Here is a 23,247-nt window from a genome sequence, read left to right on the forward strand (position 1 = left end):
CAAGATGGCCCGTGAAGCCTCAGAGTGCTGATGGCAGACAGTGAGTGCAAACAAGGAGGGGGGGATAAATAAACAAAATAATCTTTTAAAAAAGAAAGAAAGAAAGAAATTTACTTGTCCTGTGTAGACTCCTGGCTGTGTGACCTCTCTGGCATTTGGAGGTGATGATTTCACTGATCCTTGGCTTTCCTGGTTAGGAGAACCTGATAGAATTATTCGCAGGCCTGCCTTTTAAAAAGATGTAGCTTGTTAAATGGGGATGCACACCAGAGCCTGTTTGGAGCAGAGGAAAGAGGAGAAAGTCGGGTTTCAAAAAACACCTGAATTCTACGCCTGCTCCTTTCTTGTGATGGAAATCTACTCCATCTCTTCAGGCCTCAGCCTTTCTCGCTATACGTGAGGAGCTGGCCTTGACCCTCAGGTGGCTTGTGAGCACAGTATCAAGTAACTGTTAGGGAGTGAGACACTTCCTCCTTCACTGCAAGTCTGTGTGGCGCTAGCCTGTCTTTAACGCCTCTCTAATGATGACTAATCTCCCTTTTCAGCAGCAAGAGTGTCCAGCTGGAATTAATAATACTGTTTTGCTTCCATTGCATTTATTTTTACAGTTCCCCTCTGTAAATAAGTGGCATTGATTTTCTCTTTGCAGCCCAGGAGGGATATCTGGTTTCCTTTTAAAATTTGTTTGCTTAAGTTTAAAGAAAGAGTGACTCAATTTGGAAAGAACTATTAATAGTTCAGGTGAACAATTTAAATTTGGGAATCAGGGACTGAAGCCCAAAGTCCGTTCCACGCTTGCCAGCCTCGAGATCCGGCTTCCACATTTTCCAGATTGCCCTCGACCTCTCCCCGCGTCCCCTCGGAGGTGCTGGGAGGCGGGGCCCACCCACAGGCCCCGCCTCCGCCCCCGGCGGCCGCGAGCGCCGCGCCCAGAGCGCTCGCTAGGACGCCGCCTCGGCCCCGCCCCCTCGGGCTCCTCCTTCTCGGCCGCCGTTGCGCGCTGCTCAGCTGCAGCAAAATGGCGGCGCAGCAGCAGGACCGTGAGGGCGGTTCGCAGCTGGCGGGGCCCGCGGCGGCGGCGGAGGCCGACCCCCTGGGCCGCTTCACCTGTCCCGTGTGCTTGGAGGTGTACGAGAAGCCGGTGCAGGTGCCTTGCGGACATGTGTAAGCGGCGCGCCCGGGCCTGGCAGGGGTATGGCGCTGAGGGGTGAGGCCCAAACAGGGAGTGTCTCCGGGGCGGGAGTGGGAGCGGGAGCAGAAGCAGAAGCAGAAGCAGGAACACCGGCCTAGAGGGCCTTATCTCCTAGAACCTCTTGGGCTCCCGAAGGCCCGTGGAAGTCGGCGTCGCGCTCTTGCCTCTCTCCCCAACCCCCACTCCCTGTTCAGTCCTAGGTACAATCCTCTGCCTGCCTTAGTAGGACCGCAGTTACGGTCTGAGATCCTACTGGGTTCCAGGCGGCCTATCAGGCTCCTTCACACCCTTGACAGTGGAGTCGCATCCTGCTGGGTATTCAGTAGGGCACAAAGTCCAGCCACCGAGAGCCTGCGTATATTGTAGGTTGCTCCTAAAGTATACACTATATTTGATGCTTCGTAGCCAACTCTGTCAAGGAATCCTCGTGTGCATTACTGTTGGAGAAACGCTGAGCTAGACTAAAAGAACAAAAGGGAAGTCTTTATGCAGAGCTAGCCAGTCTGCCCTTAATGTGAAAGGGGGTGGGAAGCGGCAGATAGGGAGTGTTAGCATTTCTCCTTACTTGCGTACAGGATTTGTTTCATTCCATTTTAAATTTAGTCTCTGTGGCCTGAACACTGTTCGGACTGGTTATTACGATTAAAGGAGGTATGTGTGAAAATTTCTGGTGCAAGTCCTGGGCTGTGGAAGGTGCTTTGAGGTTGATGAGATTGGAATCTAAGCCTTCCTCCGTTGCACACAAATGCACTTAAGTTGAAAGAGCGGTAGAAAACGTAGCCAGCCACCTGCTTGTCATCAAGAGTTGCCATTTCTTTCATGGCCTCCCTCAGTACTTGTCATGAGCATTACTTTGTCATTGGTCTTGGGACCTCTTTACTGATCACTGGGCACAGTAGCACTTGCTGGGTTTCATGGGCATTCTTATTTATTCCTACAGCAATGCTGTAAGGGAGCAGGGTTGGCGGCAGTTTTACAGGTGAGGGACCATTGCCTGATTCTTCCCAACTGGACTGCAGGCATCTCTTTTGCTAGACCAGAGAACAGTGCTTGGCGTCTGGCACGGGCTCACTAGCCACACTGGCCACCTTTCACTTCTTCAAGTACACTAAGCTCTTTCCAGCTTTGGGCTGTTCCTACTTGCGGTTAAATTTGCCTGGAACTCTTCCTGCCCTATCCATACCCTGCTCTTCCCCCACTCCTAATCCTTCTCAGCCTTCAATCCCAGTTTAAATTACCTCCCTGATCACATTCCCATCTAAATTACTCACTCTTCTCTCCTGGGGCTTCCTTCCTTCTTCCTTTCTCAGAGCAAAATTTAGGGATCATGAGGGCAGTGACTTTATCTGTTTTGTCCCTCTATCTTCACTGTTCAGCACAGTCTGACCATCTTCCAGTCTTATGTTCAAATGACTGGAATATCTGTATACCCACTATGTCCCAGATTCTTGGGATATAGTAAGAAACTAGATTATTCTGCCCTTAGAAGGCACAGTCCAGTGAACTGATTGTAAATAAGTGCTGACAAATATTCAAACTTCTGTAAAAACTCGTTGTGCAGTGGGAGAGTATTACAGGGCTCAAATGTTTGTGTATGAGGGAGTGATCAGGAAATGAATGAATGAACTAAGAATGGTGGAAGCAAGCTTCATGAGAGTTGAAATGAGTTCTAGGGAGCTTTCTCATTGGGTCCTCTTCTCCTTAGATCAGCTCTCCATATCCTCAGCTTTACCTAGTTTTGGATTAATTTGATGGAACTCATTTACTATTAATATTTGTAAAGAGGCTTGACCCAGCAGTTTACCAACTGAAAAGCAGCAAAAGAGGTTTCCTTGAGCCAAACGAACCTTTCCCACGTTCGGTCGAATGCTGATTAAAGACAGATGGAAGCATGTCTGAAAGGACAGAAGTCTTCCTCAGCTGCAGCCAACGTCTACTTTCTGTTCTTTCTAGTTAATTTTTTTGCTGTGAAACTTGAGCATCACTACAGCTCTGACTGAGGCACTGGGTTTTTATAAAACTTTATTTCAAGCCCTAAGTGACTAAATCCTCAAATCTAGTAGAATGTAGCTGCAGAAGGGCAGGTGGCTGGATGCCCAAGAGAAGGGAATTTCTAAATAGCACATGATAGGTTAGAGCTTCCAGAAGGCGGAACTTGAAAAGGGCCCATGAATAAGAAATAGAAACTGAAATAAGAAATAAAAACTGAAAGCCAACCCATGCTATAGGGGGTGTTTAAAAGCAGGCTTGTTCATTTGGCATGACTCAGGCACAAAGTGGCTTGTCTGCAGTTAACATTTGTGTTTTTCTCCACTCAAGAACATATGAAAAAATTTTAAAAATGAATAAATAAATGAACATACGGATCATGGGGACAGGAACTTCGTCTACTAGATCACCACTGTACCCTCAGCCTTCTCTCAGACTGGTCTAGAATTTTGTTAGCAGCATTGACATTTAGATTTATGACAAGGAAGAAAATTCTTAAGAGAACCAGTAAAAAAAGTCATCAAGCATGCAGATTACTTTTGGTAATACATTTTGACTCCTTCCTGGCAGATTTTGTTATTCTGTCTTAAATCTGTCAGGTTGAGTAAGTAGCCAGGATGTTTTCATGCTTATGTATTAGTCAGCCAAAGGGGTGCTGATGCAAAATACCAGAAATTGGTTGGTTTTTATAAAGGGTATTTATTTGGAGTAGGAGCTTACAGATACCAGGCCGTAAAGCATAAGTTACTTCCCTCACCCAAGTCTATTTTCAGGTGTTGGAGCAAGAGATGGCTGCCGACATCTGTGAAGGTTCAAGCTTCCTGGGTTCCTCTCTTCCAGGGTCTTGCTTCTCTCTGGGTTCAGGGTTCCTCTCTTCCCAGGGCTTCCTTCTTCCTGGGCTCAAGTTTCCTCTCTTCCTGGGGCTTGCTTCTGTTTCTTCCATGAGCTTACTTCCCAGGGCTCCAGCTTAAGGCTTCAGCATCAAACTCCAACATCAAAAACCCTCAGCATCAAAAACCTCCGACTTTGTCCTTTGCTATGCCTTATATTTGTGAGTCCCCACCCACCAAGGGGTGGGGGACTCAACACCCTAATGACATGGCCCAATCAAAACCCTAATCATAACTTAATCATGCTCAGGTACAGACCAGATTATAAACAAAATCCAATATCTCTTTGGAATTCATAACTATATCAAACTGCTATACCTTATTTCTTGAATTCATTTTCTATTGTCTCAGTCAAGGCCCCACAGTCGCTTGCTTTTAGCCATCTATTTGGTTTCTACTTCAAGTCTCTTGTCTCACAAACAAAAAAAGCTGTTTCCATGATATCGCCAGTTATTTTTCTAAAACTTAGATTTGGTAATATTAATGATAGCTTGCTTTAAACCTGTGGCTCCCTACTGCTTTGTACAAGATTGTTAATTCATCATGAATTTTTAAGCCTTAATGCTTAGAATATTCTTACCTTCCTCTTCCAGCTGAATTCTTTCTTTTTTTTTTTTTTTAAGGCTATTGTGAATGCTGCTTTGAAGTGTTACTAGTCCTGACCTCCAGTCACAACTGGTTGTTCTTACCTCTGGGCATACAGTGGATGTCCCATAGCACTTTGCATTTACTGCTGATGACAGCTCCCATTAACGGTGCATTTCGTATGTGTTAGACACTGTACTAAGTGTTATACTTAATTTTATCCTTTCAACAATTCTAGAGGCAGGTACCACTCGCTCTATCTCACAGAGTAGAAAACTAAGGTTCAGGGATCCCACTGAGATCCCCCAGCAATAGGGCTAATGTTTGAAACTTTACTGTGTTATCTCAACCCTGACACTTTTTGCCATGTATCACAGTTGTTTCAGTAATCCGTTGTTCATTGATGTCTTTTTAAAAATTTATCCATTCTTGTTGTCTTGTCTCCATGATGCATGACGGAGATTCTCTGTATGTCTTGTTCTAGCTTTTGCTCTGCATGCCTGCAGGAATGTCTGAAGCCGAAGAAACCTGTCTGTGGGGTGTGTCGCAGCGCTCTGGCACCTGGCGTCCGAGCCGCGGAGCTCGAGCGGCAGATTGAGAGCACAGAGACTTCTTGCCATGGCTGTCGTAAAAATGTATGTGGAAGTAAAATGGAAGAGTCAGTGCCTTTCTCTGATGAGTTGGGTAAAATGAGCTGTTGTCTTCCTGTTTCTGATGTTAAGAGCATGGGTGGTAACGAAATAGCACGTTGCATGGCTCGTTACCTATGGCAATGGCTGTGCTATTTCATTTTGATAATTTATTGGTTTTAAAATCATTACAATTTTGTTAATTTCCGACAACATGAAAATATAATGTAGGCTTGTTCTCCACCCCATTCCTCAGAGGCGATTTTAAAAATGGTTCACTTTAGAAGGCTGCATAACATTTTCTATTTTTTGACAAACAGAAATATAGTGTTTTTATAAACAGATGTAGGATTTTTACAAAGTAGGATCATACTATAATACGTGTACAAGTTGATTTATTTTTACTTTTTATTTTGAAATAGCTTTGAACTTAAAAGAATGTTGCAAAAATAATAGACAACAACATAGAACTCCAACATACTGGCACCCAGCCTTACCAACTATTAGCATTTTGTCACATTTATTATATAATTTTATCCATCTATCTTTGTTTTCTAATATTTTAGAGTAGGTTGCATACATCATGCTCCTCTACTATGTAACAATCCTGTGTACATTTCCGAAAAACAAGGGCACTTACTTACGTAACCACATTAAGTACAGTTGTCAAGTTTAAGAAATATAACATTGATACAAAGCATATGGCCCATTTTCCAGTTTTTTTCAGTTTTCCCAATAATTTCCTTTTGGGCATTTTCTCCATTATTTGCTGCCTCATTTTTTTTCACTTAATGACTTACTGGTCAGCCTTGTGTGTCAGTTTCATTACTTTTAACACCTACCTATTTCCATAGTATGGCTATACCTTAACATCCCCTTCCTCTCAGATTTAGCACTAGGGTGCTCAGGGGGGCTATTACAGTTGTGAATAGGGCTGTTTCCAAGCCCTTTTAATTGGGAGGCCTCCATTGGCAGAGGGCCAGGAAGTTCTTTATCATAAGCCAGAGCTCAATTATTGGAGTTGGTTTTTTTTGGTAGTTTCCTTTAATTTAGAAACTCAAGATACTGAAATAGTTTCTTATTACCATCATCTCTCTTTATGCATGCTAAAATGGCAATTTTTTCTCTATGTTTTTCATTTCTGCCTCCATTTTAAATTAGTAATTGTACTGTGGGCATACCTCCAAAAATGTTTTTCTTCTCCCAGTTACCCTCTTTCTTCATCTCTTACATTTCTTTCCTTCTAAAATGCCTGTGATCAACACTTTTCTGGGTTTTCTTCTTTCTTTTCATCTTCTTGTTGCAAAACCTAAATTCTATAGGGGAGATAGAATTCAGATTTTTATTTTTTAGAGATCACTGTCACATATTGGTGATTAATACTTTCAAGTTACTATCTTCTATCCCTTTTATGTAAATGATCATTTTTCTCTGCATTGAGTGGAATGTGATTCTTGGCTCGCTATAAGGAGATGAGTTTAAGTGCCAGTGTAGAAAACTTAAGAATGTCACTGGATTTAGAGGGTATCTGTGAGCAAAGAACATCGCATGAATAAAGCACACCTCTACAAGAGTTAGAGTGGAAGCAGATGTCCTAATTTGGTCAAGTAAAACATGCTTTGATATTACAGAAACTCCGTAACGGTCATGGTATTGGCCCCATGGGCACAGTCAGGAGTCTGGTAAGATTGTTTGCCTGGGTGGCATAGACCTAGTTTCCAGCTTCCCTTGCTTTGGGATGTGCTGGGTCTGATATAAGATCCTAACTAATTTTGGGGCTTTGATTCTTTAGTTCTTCCTATCCAAGATCCGGGCCCATGTGGCTACCTGTTCCAAATACCAGAATTACATCATGGAAGGTGTGAAGGCCACCACGAAGGATGCATCCCTTCAGCCAAGGTGAGTAACTCAGTCACTCCCTTAGGTGCTCATTTTTTGCTAATAGAGAGTTGGGCCCTGCATGTTCAAGGATTTAGTTGTATGAGTTTGGGAAAGTGAAGGTATAACAATTAAGCTGGCTAAAGGTGATCTAAGTTTTTTGGGGGGAGGGGCAGAGGAGTCTGGGCATGGAGAGGAGATTACCCCACTCCTCCTCTGGCTGATTCTTCTTTCCAGACCTTCAAGGTTGACTTGCTGAGGAGTCCACTTACCAGGGCTCAGTCACGGCATTGAGTAATCTGAACACAATCTCAGTGATTGAGCCAGAGGGCCGGGAGAGGGTATGCTAAACAGAGAGCCGGAAGCTTCCTGTCCTGTGCACCCGTGGCCTCAAGACAGCCTCTCTGCAGCCTCAGACCCCTCCCCCACCCCCACCCCCAAGACATCTTCAGGGACCCACCTGGGAGGTGCTGGTGGCTCTTAGACAAGTCAGGCCATGTCCAAATTTACTCAGCTACTGCTTTTCTGGTCATAATGGAAATGCCAGGGAAGGCAGTTGTCACCTGAGCTATTGACAGTACAACCACTGGACGTAGCTTTAGATTTCCGCCGAGAAGAGTGGGTTTCCCTTGATATATCCCAGAAAAAATTGTTCAGAAATGTGATGGCAGAGATCATCAGTCGTCTGGTTTCGTGGGATTTCAGGTACGCTTTCCTAATTAGAGCAAGGTAAGGAACTGTGGAGAGAAGGAATAGGATTTCTCAAAAACCAGTTCAGGCAGGAAAGTGGCATTTAAAAAAAAACAGGAAATAACCATGAAAATACGTACAGGAAAGATGCATTTACCATTATGTCATTGGCATATTCCTGTTGTTGGCTGTTATCTCCACAGAACCATGGAACTGCAGGAAATATGATGCTGCCTTTCTTATGCAGCCCCCAGCTAATAGAGCATGCGGGGAAATTCATCCCTGTGTCTGGGGAGTCTCGAGATTTCAGTAGAACCTCAGTATGCCGACAGTCTACCTGTCCATCTGCCTGTTTTAATGCCTCAGTGGTGCCTTACTGCCTATGATTTTCACTGTTTATGCAGTGCATATTCTTTCCTGCGTGGAAATGCTTGGGGAGCTCTCCTCCCGTCACAAGGTGTCTTCCTGTTCTGGATTCTTAGTTCATGTAGTTCTCATGTTCTCTGGCATGTTTTAATCTTTTTTTTTTTTTTAACATTTTTAATTTATTTCTCTCCCCTTCCCTGACCCCCCTCCCCTGGTTGTCTGCTCAAGGTGTCCATTTGCTGTGTGTTCTTCTGTGTCCGCTTGTATTCTTGTCAGCAGCACTAGGAATCTGTGTCTCTTTTTGTTTTGTCATTTTGCTGTGTCATCTCTGTGTGTGTGTGGCGCCACCCTGGGCAGGCTGCACTCTTTTCGCGCTGGGCGGCTCTCTTTACGGGGCGCACTCCTTGTGCAATGGGCTTTCCTATGCAGGGGACACCCCCGCGTGGCACAGCACTCCTTGCGCGCATCAGCGCTGCACATGGGCCAGCTCACCTCACGGGTCAGGAGACCCTGGGTTTGAACCCTGGACATCCCATATGGTAGGCAGACAGTCTACCAGTTAGGCCAAATCCACTTCCCTCCTGTATTTTGCTTACAAAAAGGTCACCCTGTTTGTCCTCATCCCAGAAGGACTACCTCTTCTTTCTGGGACTTTTTTTTATTTCACTCTGAAAAATGTCAGATGCCTCAGCAGAGACTGTCACTCACATCATTGTGCTTACCCTTTTCTTAGAGATTGTACCTCTACAAATACTGAAAGTTCTCCAATGCCTTCATCCAGTTTTTTTTTTTTACCTTTTTATCCAGGTTTTATCATTGCCTATGGTGAGTTTTTTGGTTTTTTTTTAAGATTTATTTTTTGTTTATTTCTGTCCCCTTCCCCCATCTCCCCCCAGTTGTGTGCTCTCTGTGTGCATTCGCTGTGTGTTCTTCTGTGACCGCTTCTATCCTTACCGGTGGCACCAGAAATCTGTTTCTTTTTGCTGCGTCATTTTGTTGTGTCAACTCTCTGTGCGTGCGGCGCCGTTCTTGGGCAGGCTGCTCTTTCTTTCACGCTGGGTGGCTCTCCTTACAGGGCGCACTCCTTGCACATGGGGCTCCCCTATGCGGGGACACCCCTGTGTGGCAGGGCACTCCTTGCATGCATCAGCACTGCGCATGGGCCAGCTCCACACAGGTCAAGGAGGCCCTGGATTTGAACTGCGGACCTCGCATGTGATAGTCGGACGCCCTATCCGTTTGGCCAAGTCCGCTTCCCTTGAGTTTCTAATAGACTATTCAGTTGTTGGGGCAGCAGGCGGAAAGGAGAGGAAGGTGATAGCTCTCATACTGACTCCAAATGTTAGCCGTGCTGTTAAGTTACATGTTCAAAATGCTTGACCTGATTCTAAAGTGATAATCATAATTCTTAGTATAACACAGTGAACTTGGCTTCTTTTTGGAGTATACTGTGGTTGAACTTGTGTGAAAATGTGCTCACAGAGGTTTTTTTCTTTTTTCCTGCCTTTCATCTTCCAGGAATGTCCCAAACCGTTATACTTTTCCTTGCCCTTACTGTCCCGAGAAGAACTTTGACCAGGAAGGACTTGTGGAGCACTGCAAATTATCCCATAGTACAGATACCAAATCTGTGGTAAGAGTAATTTTTTTTTTGTGCTTTTTATCATGTAAAAAGTCAAACTTAAAGAAAAATTGCAGGATTATTACAAAGAACTTCTGTGTACCTTTCACATAGATTCATAAATGAACATTTTGCTATGTTTGCTTTACCATACTCTATATATTACATGGTTTTTTTCTCAATCATTTGAAAATATTATAAATGGTTCATGTTGCTCTTTGCCCCTAAGTACTTAAGCATGTATCTCTTAAGAACAGGGACATTTTCTTACTATATTTTTTGTATGTATAATTATCACTTTCAGGAAACAACATTGATGCAATCTAATGTGGCATCTGTGTTCAAGATTTTAACAATTGTAATGGCCTTCATAGCATTCCCCCGGTCCCGAATTCTTGGATCCATTGTGCTATATTTGGTTGTCATGTCTTCTTAGTCCTCAGCCTTTCTTTATCTTTGATGTTTTTGAAGAGAACAGGTCAGTTGTTTTGCAGGATGCCTTAGTTTGGGTTTGTCTGTTCGTGATTAGGCAGGGATGCTATGTCAGTGATGTGTTCGGCTTGAGTCATCTTAGGGGTCAAATGGGGGCTGTTTGCTCCATTGTTGGTGTGATCATTTGATGCAGCCACCAAGTTTGTCCTCCATAACTTGTCATTTTCCCTCTGAGAATAGCTTCTTTTCATACTTGTGGAGAAAGAGGATTCAGATGAAATTATTAGGAAAAAGGGCTTATCAGTTCTTTGACATTTTATTTAAATATCAAGAACTAGCATGCAGTTTCTTTTCTCAAACAATGTTTGGATTTGGTTCATCTCAGCAATTGATGTTACCCTTCCCTTTCAATGTGATGGACAGACTAAATCTCAGTATACATTCTCTTCAGTTTTGGGTTTACCCATTTATCTTAGACTGCTTCTCTTGAACAGTATACCTAGTTCTCTGGGCAGTGTGCAGCTTCATTGCTTTAAAGGGGGTGGGGTGGAGGCTTTAGAATTTACACGGGCTTTTATCAGGGTACTGGGCAGCTGTCAGTGCTCATCTTATTTGACCTGTTACCATTCTTTTTCTCTGTCATAAAGATATTATTGACCAAGTAAAGAATTCCCTAAATCTCTCCTGATTTTATTGAACTCCTTACGAAGACCAAATTCTCATCAGTGCAGCGTCTTTTTCCCCTGGGCTCCCTGGCATCTTAGCATTGTGCTGTGACAGATTTCAGAGTTGGATCATCTTTGCTTCTGCTTTTCCCACTCCCCGGAGTAGAGAACTGCACTGGTTTACCCCATTGTGCTCCCCGCTTTTAGCCAGGCCCTGTTGGGGCTAGCATACTCCCTAGTGGTTTTACTGGGCAATGTTTTCATTAAGCTGTGGGCATTAGCTTACCTCATCCTTCCTGCATGTAACACTGAATCCTGCTTTTTACTCAGAATTTCAAAATATCAGATGGACTTATTCCTTATAGTCAGTCCCTCCCCACCCCTGAGGCCACATACTGGCAGCCTGTGGGATATATACATATATTTATTTCTCTAACCTTTAAAAATCAGAAGATTTCTCGGTCTTCATACTCAATATCTGAAAAATTAGAAATTCTGACAAGAGTTTACTGGCTCAAACAGTCACTGCCTCCTCCAGATGGGACGTGTGTCCTTGCTACACCTGGCCTGCTTCAGTCATTTGCCATACTGGCTAGCTCCTGTGAGCACTTGAGTTTGCAGCCTTTGGTTCTTGTCATTTCCCCTGTTTGAGGCAAGTGTACTTCTTTCCAAGTCTAAGTCTTGTCTACTTGGATTTTTAGGTCTTTATAAAGAATCAAGCCTCAGGCCGGGCACGGAGTAAGAGCTCAGAAAATGTTACGCTTATTCCCTGCTCCCAAGGTTTCACCTGCCATGATTCTTCCCTCACCTTCAGCTTTTCTCTCTACCCATTGCTTACCTTTATGTCCCTTCAAACATGCCCAAGTCTTCTGTGTCTGATAGGTGGGAGGAATATTTAGTCTGGTAGGTTCTTTAGGTAGCAACGTTTTTCTTTCCCCTCAAGCTTGTGGTTTTTTAGCTGGTTGCTGTGTCTTCTCTATTCTCTCCTTTATTCCCTCTGGAACCTGGCATCCTGCTGATAACATTCTCCGTGGTCCCAGCTGGTTTTGGAGTCCTGGTTTTCTATTACCTCTTTGCAGTTTTGTGTGTAGTCAGTTCATGGTATGAATAGTGTGCTGTAAAAATCTCTCTGGCCCCTTTCCTATTTATTTGGTTCCCTTCTACAGCACCAGTTGTCCCAATGATTCCTTATATTCTTTCTTTTTTTAAAATTTCTCTCCCCTTCCCTGCCTCCCATTGTCTGCTTTCTGTGTCCATTTGCTGTGTGTTCTTCTGTGTCTGCTTGCTTCCTTGTCATGTGGTACCGGGAAACTGTCGCTCTTTTTGTTGCGTCATCTTGCTGCATCAGCTCTCCATGTGTGCGGTGCCACTCCTGGGGAGGCTGCGCTTTTTTCTCGTGGGGTGGCTCTTCTTGCAGGGTGCTCTCCTTGCGCGGGGGACACCCCTGCATGGCATGGCACTCCTTGGGCGCAGCAGCACTGCATGTACCAGCTCACGACACGGGTCAGGAGGCCCTGGGTACCAAACCCTGGACCCTCCATATGGTAGGTGGATGCTTTTATCAGGTGAGCCACAGCCGCTTCCCGATTCCTTATATTGTTGCAATTCTATATTCAGATTAATTACTCTATGATGAATGTATTATGTTACCACTTGACAGTAAAATAAAAATAAGCCACACCATCGTGGCCAGTGAGCCTATCAGGAAATCAGTCAAAATAGTTTTTGTGCTCAGAGATGTATTCACCAAATGCAATAAATGTTTCATGATAATGGAGTAGATTGTTGTTATGGGGGGAGGAGTGGGGTGAGGGGGGTGGGGAGTATATGGAGACCTCATTTTTTTTTTAATGTAATATTAAAAAAAGACCAAAAAAACGGAAAAAAAAATAGTTTTCAGACAGTCACAAAGAATTTTGATTGTTCTCATTCAGAAATAATTAAATCAGTCTCATTATTTGATGCTAATGTTCATCTTTCTAATATTTATCTTTTATCACACATACAATTATTGAAATTTATATGAGCAGATGCCAACCTAGAATAGTCATTATACCTGCTGTGTGTGTCTTCTCTGATTCTGAAATGGCTGGTACATGTTCTTTGACTCTACTAGACAATGTAAGAGGCATATTCAATGAAGAATATCCCAAAGCCAAGTTTTCAATGCCATCTTCAAGAGGTTTTTAGTTATGATTCTTAATAACTAATTACCAATTGAAAGAGCAAATGTGCAGAGACACAGACATACACAAATACTACGTACTTGCCCCTACTGCCCATTTTCCACTTTAAAATTAGGTAGATGGGCTCAACTATTTTGATAATTAGAAAACTGAAAGAAAATGTTAAATATAATAGCAGAGGTAAGCTAGTTCAGTTCCTCCCATCATCTCCTCTGCACTTATTTTTAGAAGCAAATAAAGAAGAAATTGGTGGACCTCCCAAGTTAAGGGGATTGCTCACATTATATAGCGAGTTAGTTAAGTGGCAGATCCAGTTCTGGAACCCAGGGCTTCTGGCTCCTAAACCAGTTCTGTTTTCACTACATCAGAAATGGCCTTCATTGGGTAATCATTAACATTTGAGCAGTGCTATTCAGAAGCTTGTAACTTAATAATTAAAGTAACTTACATAGAAAAATATGAAATCATAAGGTTCAAAGACATCTGTACCTTTTTGACTGCCTGTCTTGAGGATCAGGTATGTCCCCTTTTTGTGCAAATGATAACCTATTCCATATACTGTTACCAGTTTTGGGGCATCTCTTCCATGTCAGTATTTGTTTTAATGATTCCACAGATCTCTCTCTTACATGGCTGTACCATCATTTAACTGGTCCCTTACTGATGGACATCAGCATTATTCCCAGACAATAATAGTAGGAAATTCGAGTGAAGACTGAATGCTAAATGCTATTTTTTTCCACCACCACCACCCCCCCCCCGCCCCAGTTGTCTGCTCTCTGTCCATTCGCTGTGTGTTCTTCTGTGACCGCTTCTATCCTTATCAGCGGCACTGGGAATCTGTTTTGTTTTGTTGTGTCATCTTGCTGTGTCAGCTCTCCGTGTGTGTGGTGCCATTCCTGGGCAGGCTGCACTTTCTTTCACACTAGGCAGCTCTCCTTATGGGGCACACTCCTTGCACATGCGGCTCCCCTACACAGGGGACACCCCTGCGTGGCAGGGCACTCCTTGCACACATCAGCACTGTGCATGGGCTAGCTCCACAGGGGTCAAGGAGGCCCAGGGTTTGAACCGCGGACCTCCCATGTGGTAGACGGATGCCCTATCCATTGGGCCAAGTTGGCTTCCCTAAATGCTATTATCACGGTTGATTGTTAGGTGGGATAATTGCATTTTTATGTAGGGAAATGGATTGTAAGGAATGTACTGAAGCACTTAGGGGTAAAATGTCTTATTTTAAATTGCTTCATTTTTTTTTTTCTGAAATAATGGCAAACTTTAGGTGCTGGGTTAAAAGAACTGGTTCATTAAAGTAGTATTTACTTTTCTTTATGTTTGAAATTTTCCGTAATTCACAAATGTTGATTTTTACATATTTTTTCCTATGTTTATCTATATATATTTATTTCAAGCTTTTTTATTTTGAAATACTTTAAAACTTACAGGACAGTTACAGAAATAATACAAACCCCATACAGAGAGCTCCAACATACCCCTATTCCCCCAGATACTGAATTTTAACATTTTACCACATTGGCCATATCATTCTATCAGTTTCTTTCTCAGTCTTTTTTCTGAACATTTGTGCAGGTTGTATAGGTCCTGCTCCTTAATACTTCTGGGTACATTTCCTGAGAACAAGTATATTTACTTATATATCCATTCTCCCCTTAAATACACTTATCAACTTCAAGAAATTTAACATTGATATAAAGCTTATAATCTGTGTACCAACTTCTTCATATTTCCCAGTAATGTCCTTTTGACCCTTCTCTCCTTCATTGTTAGAGCCTTTCCAGGATCATGTATTGCCTTTAATTGCTTAAATCTCCCTCCACCCCACCTGTGTTCCAGATCAACTTTCCCATCTTAACCCCTCCCAAGCATACCATTCAGTGGAATGCAACTATGTTGAGGCACCTTCACCACCTTCCATTCCTAATTCGTTCCCATTTCTTCAAACAAAAACCTACACCTGTTTTGCATGAACTCCCCATTCCTCCTGCAACACTCCCCTGTTCTCTAATTTCTGTTTCTATGAGCTTACATATTCTCCAGTATTTTCTTTGTTGTGACCAGGGGGCTTAAATTTAACATCCTAAAACTATCACAGTCTCATTTGCTTAGATACCAGGTTAACTTCAATAGTGTACACAAACTATGTGCTTACATGCCTCTGGCCCCTCACCTTTATGTAGTTCTTATCACAAATTGCATATTTATATAGTCTTGAGTCCAAAATCACTGATTTCCTATCACATTTTATGTGTATTTGCCTTTCAGATCTTGTAAGAAGTAAAAACTGGAGTTAAAAACCAAAAATACAAATAGTACTGGCATTTATATATGTTCCCTTTACTGGGGACCCTTGTTTCTTCAGGCAACTTTGATCTAGTCTTTTGTCCTTTCTGTTTACCCTGCAGAACTCTCTAACATCTCTTGTAGGGCCTGTCTACTGGTAACAAACTGCCTCATCTTTTGTTTATTTGGGAATGTCTTAATATGTCCCTCATTTTTGAAAGACAGTTTTGCTGGATGTAGAATTCTTGATTGTAGAATCCTTCAACACTTTAAGTATATCCTCCCACTGCCTTCTTGCATTTATGGTTTCTGATGAGGAATCTGCATTTACTCTTACTGACCCTCCTTTGTTCTTCTTGAGTTTTTCAGAATTCTCTCTTTACCTTTGGCATTTGATAGTTGGATTATAATATTTGTTGAGCGTCTTGAATGTATATATTCTTGTCTTTCGTTGAATTTGGGACGTTTTCAGTCATTTCTTTGAATGTTCTCTCTGCCTCTTTCTTTTCCTTCTGGGCCTCTTAAATGCGTTGATGGTTTGCCACAGGTTCCTCAGGGTCTATTCACTCATCTTCATTCTTTCTCCTCTTCAGACTAGATGATTTCAACTGTCTTATATTCAAGTTCACTGATTCTTTAGTCTGCTAGCTGCAGTCTGCTGTTGAATCCCTCTAGGGAATTTTTTTTTTATTATTTCTCTCCCCTTCCACCCCCTGCCCCCCCCAAGTTGTCTGCTCTCTGTGTCCAGTGACTTTGTGTTCTTCCGTGACCACTTCCATCTTTATCAGCGGCACCGGGAATCTGTGTCTCTTTTTGTTGCGTCATCTTGTTGTGTCAACTCTCCGTGTGTGCGGCACCATTCCTGGGTAGGCTGCACTCTCTTTCGCACTCAGCGGCTCTCCTCACAGGACACACTCTTTGCGCATGGGGCTCCCCTACGCAGGGGACACCCCTGCGTGGCACGGCACTCCTTGCGCGCATCAGCACTGAGCATGGGCCAGCTCCACATGGGTCAAGGAGGCCCGGGGTTTGAGTAGCGGACCTCCCATGTGGTAGACGGACGCCCTGTCCATTGGGCCAAGTCCGCTTCTCCCTCTAGGGAATTTTTAACTTCTTTTACTCTGGTCTCCAGCTCTCTTTGGTTCCTTTTCATAATATCCATCTCTCTTGATATTCTCTTTGTGCTCATCTGTTGTTTTCCTGAGTCCCTTTAGTTCTTTGTCCATGTTTTCTCTTAGCTCTTTGAGCATATTTAGGACCATTTTTAAAAAGACTTTGTCTGTTATGTCCCAAGTCTCATCCTCCTCGTTGTTGGTTTCTAATGCTTTAATCTTTGCCTGGGCCATTGCTTCCTGTTTCTTTGTATGTTCTGGAATCTTTTGTTTGAAACTTGGACATTTTGCTATTTTAATGTGTTGCTGGAATTTAGACTCTGAGGCCTTTATTCCCTAATCGTGTATCTGGCTAGTGTGGCAGGGCTTTCCTTGAGTGCCAGTAGCTAATAAAGAAGAAAAACAAACATTTCTCCCAGTCCTTGCAGATTGACCTGTGGGAGTGCTCTCCTTCAGAGCTTACCCTTATAGTAACTTTAGAGAATAGCTCCAGGCCATGGGTTAGGGCGTCCCTGATCCTTTCTGCACATGAATCTTGTCTTGGGCATGCAGTTGAGGCCCTAGGAATTCCCCCCTTTACCAGATGCAGTGTCCCTACTTCCCTCAGAAACGGTGTTCTCATGATCCCAGGCACTGCACTGAGTGTCATCCTAACCCAGGCAGCATGCCTTGACCGCTGTCCAGCAGCCTTCTGTAGAAAAGGCAGCTCATGAGCTCCCGTCCTTTCACAGCAAATTCTGGGGTAGCAAGTCCCTCAGGCCACTACCAAAAGGCCAGACCAGACATACCTGTTTCCAGTATAGGCACAAGGGTTACTCTGTTCCTTCTAGAACCAGGAGCAGTGATGTACACTGGGAGAGTGCCGAGCCAGTGCAGGATGGGGCCGGGCACCACAAGATCCTGCCACTTGTAAATAGTCTTTCTTGATTGGGCACTTGTCCTTTTACTTGCAGTCCTTTAACTGTTTTCTCAAGCTTTGGGAAAGATATTTCTGCCAGTTCTTGCTGCTCGTTTGAGCTTCTGTGGAAGACAGAGCCCTGAAGCATCTCTTTCCACCTTCTTGATGGGGTGGAGCTGACAAGTTCTGTATGATAAAATTCTGGATGTCAGTTAATGTGGTCAAAGGTTGTGTACTCATAATTTTGATAGATACTGCAAAATTACTCTGTGATTTCTGGTACTGCCACCTAATTCTTTTTTTCCTCACCTCTTGAAATCCTTTTGGTTATTTTTGTTTGTATTGAAGCCTTCTCTTCCTTCAGCCCTCAGCCGTGTGCTAGTACCTGTCCCTCTACAGGACTCTTTCACTTCAAGTATTTCAGCTACTCTCTTCCTTCTCCATCTCAGGCCCTGACCTGGGTTCTAGCTCCACAGCTGCAGCCGTCTGCCGAGCTTTTCCACTCAAACAATCTTCCATCACCTAAGATTTGTATCTCGCCAACCCTCATGGTAACCATTACTTCTTGCAAATGGCATGGGATTCCAATTTCATATTGGAACACCACCCTCCCCCCTTTTCCATGCTCCCTCTCTCCTGTAGCACCCGTTTAGATTCTTTTACCTCTAGCACCCTCTCCTGTTCTCTTTGCCTTTCCATATACCTCTAAACCTTCAAAGCCCAAATCAACCTTTTATCTTCCTTAGCTGACCTTTTTATTTTTATTTTTTTTTACTGCCATATGCAATTTGGTGCATATCCCTTCAGACTTTATTCTTTTTACATATATATGTTTGTAGCTTTATTTTATTCATATAACATACAGCAAAACATTTTTGTATAACACAATTCTGCATAAGTATTATTTTTAATGGCTTCATAATTTTCTGTCACTCTGGCCTACTGTTTACATAAAATAATCCATTAGTTTGAAACGTTTCCACTTTTTTTGCTATGATAAATATGCTGTGATGAATTCAAATCAGGCTCTCCGTTTTGGATATTCTCAGTAGTCTCTTCCTAGAACTGCAGGCTTGGGTGTAGACCCCTGGCTTACCGGGCTGACTGCAGGGCAGAGTCCCCCAGGACACCACGCCTTGCACTACACCATTGCGCATCAGTGGTCCTCGAGTCACTGCTGTGCAGGCGTTGGTCCTGGAGTCGGGGATGCCGGTGCACAGCATGGACCTGTGCAGTAGGTCCTTGTAAACTGCCTTGCACACGCTGTGGGAGATGATCCTGACTTCAGTGCACATGAGCAGCGAGGGAAGGGTCACGGTGGGGCTGCTGGTGCCCCAGCCAGACACGGTGTGTGCCGTCCCCGGGAGCTCACAATGGCTGGGAGGGTGACTTCCTTGATGGTGGGGGACAGCGTGGCCTTGGTGTCTAACTTCAGGAGCATGAGGTCTTTGACATGGGTCTGTGTGGGTACCCAGGGTAGACGAAGGACTTACTGGCCTCGATCCTCTGGGCCCACTTGTTGTTCAGTTTGTCGCTGCCCAAATGCACGGTGTACCTGTCCATCTTGCGGCGGGCTGCGATCAGCACCCACTGCTCGTGGACAGGCACACCTTTGAAGTAGATGGCATTGTTCCTGAGCAGGGCTACCTGCCAGGGATGGGAGTCTTTTCTGCATGGCTCGCCGTCAATAATCTTACTACCCTGGTCATACTGGTCTTCTTGTCCAGAAGACCCCAGGGCTAAGGCCAACAGGAGGGTCAGCAGCGGGGGGAGCAGGGTGCTTGCCATTGTGCCCCTTGACGCCTCTCAGGGGCTGTTGGAGGGGAGGAAGGGGCTCTTCTGTGGACCCCAGCATCCCAGCTTTCAGGACCAGGAGCCCCCTCCCCTCGGGCAGAAGGCAGAGGTCCACCTGACCATCTATTTTGTCAAGTTAGCACATAAAGCTGTTTTACTTGCTTGGGACGTTGCTTACCTGGTTATTTAGATGGTGTTCTTGGCGCTTTTGGGCCACCTTGTGTGCTGGGTTGGAAGACCTAGTCTGTGCTCCACACTGGGCTGATAAAAGTTTCTGACCACAGGAGGGAAACAGAGAAAGGTGGGATCATGATTTAAGCCTTTGCCCACCTCCAAGTATCATTTGACTCAAGTGGGAGACTCGGTATTGTCTGGGATGCTGGGTGCTTGGGAAGGAGTGACCAAGCCCTGGACTGGTGTGTCAGGAAAGGTGTCCTAGAGGAAGGGCAGGCATGCACAGGCCACAGAGGGCTGAGGTCAACAGGACGTCAGATGCCTAAGATCTTGCTTCTTTGTTGAAAGGTTTGTCCCATCTGTGCCTCGATGCCCTGGGGAGACCCCAACTACCGCAGCGCCAACTTCATAGAGCACATCCAGCGCCGGCACCAGTTTTCTTACGACACTTTTGTGGTGAGTCTGGAACACATGCTCTGATCTCTCCCTGGGGGAGCAGACAACTTCCTCGTTCCTCTTATGCAGAGACCTCTGAGTGCCATTGTTGTGCCTCATCCCCGATGTGATGGGTCCCAGTCTCTTGACACCACAGCCATGTGGTCTGTACTTGTGAGCCAGGCGGAAAGAGAGCAGTGAGGGTAGTTATGATCAACTGCAGCTGAAATACAGTACCAGAATTGCCAGTCTGCCCACAATTGCCCCCCACCTCCCAAGGAGCTGGAAATGTGAAGTATCACAGGTTTCATTTATTTATCTATATTTTGAGGTACCGGGGCCAGGGGTTGAACCCAGGACTTTGTATGTAGAAAGCCAGTACTCAACCACTGAGCCACACTGGCTCCCCTGAATTGTTTTGTTTGTTTTTAGGAAGCATCAAGAACCAAACCCTGCACCTACATAGTGGGAAGCAGGCAGCCAACTGCTTGAGCCACATACGCTCCCCAGATTTTAATGTTTTTAAGAAGTATTTTGGTTATATATACACTAATCAAATTTAGTCATCAGATTTGTAACCTTTCCCTCAGAGCTGGGTGGTTTTAAAGGGGTCACACTGTTGTCTTGGTATTATAGTAATTAATAAATTTGGCCAGTGCTTGGAGTAAACCTTTTATTTACATATATAGGTGTCAGGTTGGGATTTTAGAGTAGTTTTGGTCTCAGTGGCTGTATTATAGGATCTGAAAAGGAAAGGACACATCTCTCCTAAGTTGTCATAAAGCTATTTATTCTCAGTCTAACAGAGTGCCTGAAATTCAGGCTTCATAATAACTGTCCTTTCTGTTAAAACTATAAAGATGAGCATAATTCATAAAATGCCTAAGAAAATATTGCCTCGTTAAATTTAAAAGGATTAGTTTCACTGCAGTTTCTGCTGCATCTTATGACTCTAAAAACCCTATTCTGCACTGGGCCCTGAATCCACCCTCTTAGGAAAGACATTTTAGCCAAGTGTCTGATCATGCATTTGACTTCTCTGGTGAGCTAAATTAAAATGAGTCAAGCACTACATGGTCAGTGCCTGGCTCTGTCATAGTTTCTTACATTTACATCCCCATTTGAGGGGATGTCATTGTTTTCACCTAAAGAAGGAGGCAGCAAAGGCACAGGAAATTAAGTGATTTGCCCAAAGTTACATGGCTAGCACAGCACACGGGGGAGTGATGTCTGGCCCCTGGCAGCCCTCCCACAGCCCAGGGCTGGGCCATTGTTCCTCTCCCACTGAAAGTGCATTTTTACAGCTGTGAACACTTAATCAAGGCTGAGTTGTCTGTGTTTCACTGTAGGATTATGACGTGGACGAAGAGGACATGATGAATCAGGTGTTGCAGCGCTCCATCATCGATCAGTGAGCACAGTTTCTGCTGTCTGCCTCGTGTTCCAGAGCTTCCAATACATGTTAAGTGTGAAACATTTGACTCATAAACACTTTAAATGTACAACAGACCTGGGATTGAGTCGTGGCATTAAGGACAGGGGAAATAGGGTCCCCAGCTCAGAGCCTCTTTTTTTCTTTGGGCTCCTGCCAGAGCTGTCTTCCCCTACTGTTGACTTGTTTGTCACATGGTCTAATCTTTTATTGGTCCTCCACTACTTCCTAGAACTACTCTGGAAGAGAATCCAGCTTCTCCACCTCTTCTTCTTTCACCCTTGTTCCTCCCACCCAGTGTTCATCTGTCAGGTGTTCCAGGGCAGCCAGGATCTTTTCTGGGTCATGAATAGCACAAATGAGACAAGCGTCTCCTTCCCTAGTCCCAGAGATAGGTGAGCTCTGGCAGGGGCACGTTGGTCTGTGATGAAGCTCCCAGCATGCCATGGCACTTCTAGTTAGTTGGTCATTGACTGTGCCTGCCGTAATCTGGGGTTACCATCCTGGGGAGCATTTCAGAAGTCCTGTTGGGGTGAATGTTCTGGGTTTAGCATGGTCAGATGCTGGCAGTTTGGATTAGTGATCTCCTCCTACACACTCTTAAAATTAACTGGTTCAGTCTTAAATGCCTGCATGGTGCCTTTCTAGGATAAGGTATACCCATATATTTTTAGTGAAAGTAGGTGTGTCTAGGTTAGGAAAGTTTAAAAACTCATATATCCATAAGTGGGTAGGAAGTGCAGCTAAGCAGTAGGAGAGCCATAGCTTTTTGGTTCTGATTTTCAAGCTAATAAGGTACTTTTGAATGTCTATTACACCTCTTTATTTGGGGCTTGCTTACATTCTTGTCCTTGAAGTATGAAAAGGAGGCCTCAAATTAATAAGAAGAAAGAAACTTGGAGACTCCAGCAGGTACTGATTCTTATATCTTTTATTTGGTAACTTAGATTAAACTTAGTATTGTTTTTCTGTCAGAAATGGTTTCCTTATGAACCTGATTTCAACCTGTAAATGGGTTTGAAACCTTTCTAAATGCAAAGGGAAGTTATAGGAGATCTGCTGTCACACCCAGTTGTCTCACATTAAGGCAGACTATTCATAAAGGCAAAAGCCATCTCCTGATGAGCAGTTATTAACAAAAGTGGTCTAGAAACCTGCTTTGGTAATAGATCAGGACATTTGCAGTTAAGGATACTTCACGAACACTAATAAATGTAAGGCTAAGAAGCTGTCAACCTAACTGTAGGAGCAGAATCTCTGATCAACCGGAAGGCATATGGGAATTAGGTCCAGTTTTTCATGTCCAGTGTTGTTAAAATACGGAAATTTTTCTAGTCAGTGGCTGAGGTTGCAAGTGTTGGAGTGATTTGGGCCTGTGCACTGCTGCGGTGGGCCTCCCCTGCCAGCCCGTTAAGTCACTGTGATGCCTGCCACCAGTGAAGACTGCGGCCCGTTTGGGGCAGTTTTTTCCTAATGTGCTGTTGCTTGGGAGGACCCAAATGTTAGAGTCAGCTTCTTCACTGTAATTTCTGGAAAAATCTCACTCAGAATTTCTGGAATTGAGATTATCTTTGTAAAAGTTGAGAGGAAAATTTGACAAAACCTTTATTTGGGGGAACTGATTAGAGCATGTCCATCTCGCTGAGAGAACTTGACTTATTTTCTTGTATTAAGTGCACTTCATGTATTTCTAATAAGATGACTTTCCAGAAAGCGAAATTTATGATGTTCTGGCTTTTAAAAGGTGAAATATAAATAAATTTCATAATTTATCCAACTGGTAATCAGAAGTGACTATTTTCATTCAACACCATTTGCTAAAGTCTGGGCCTGGGGCACCTCTGGCAGGCTGTTACTCTTTCTAAGTCAAGGTTCTTGTCTCACTGAGGCAGCCCGTCTGACTTCTCATCACAGTTCTGACACTGCACCAGATGGACCTCACTGAACCTCTGGAAAATGAGCACAGTCTCCACTTCTC

The 23,247-nt window shown here is 44.0% G+C and overlaps 1 protein-coding gene and 1 pseudogene across 1 annotated transcript; one reads left to right on the top strand and one right to left on the bottom strand.

The window, feature by feature from the left end:
* The first annotated feature begins 976 nt into the window (after positions 1–976).
* Positions 977–23,053, top strand: RNF114 (ring finger protein 114). Its single transcript, XM_004462199.2, has 6 exons — positions 977–1,164; positions 5,141–5,291; positions 7,078–7,184; positions 9,738–9,852; positions 19,751–19,858; positions 21,187–23,053. Exons 1-6 carry the CDS (start codon positions 1,019–1,021, stop codon positions 21,250–21,252), a joined length of 693 nt encoding a protein of 230 aa, XP_004462256.1. The 5' UTR covers positions 977–1,018; the 3' UTR covers positions 21,253–23,053.
* Positions 18,375–19,224, bottom strand: LOC139437505 (kallikrein-7 pseudogene; annotated as a pseudogene).
* Positions 23,054–23,247: the final 194 nt, after the last annotated feature.

The sequence above is a fragment of the Dasypus novemcinctus genome, chromosome 24 (genome assembly GCF_030445035.2).
Source record: "Dasypus novemcinctus isolate mDasNov1 chromosome 24, mDasNov1.1.hap2, whole genome shotgun sequence".
NCBI lineage: Eukaryota > Metazoa > Chordata > Mammalia > Cingulata > Dasypodidae > Dasypus > Dasypus novemcinctus.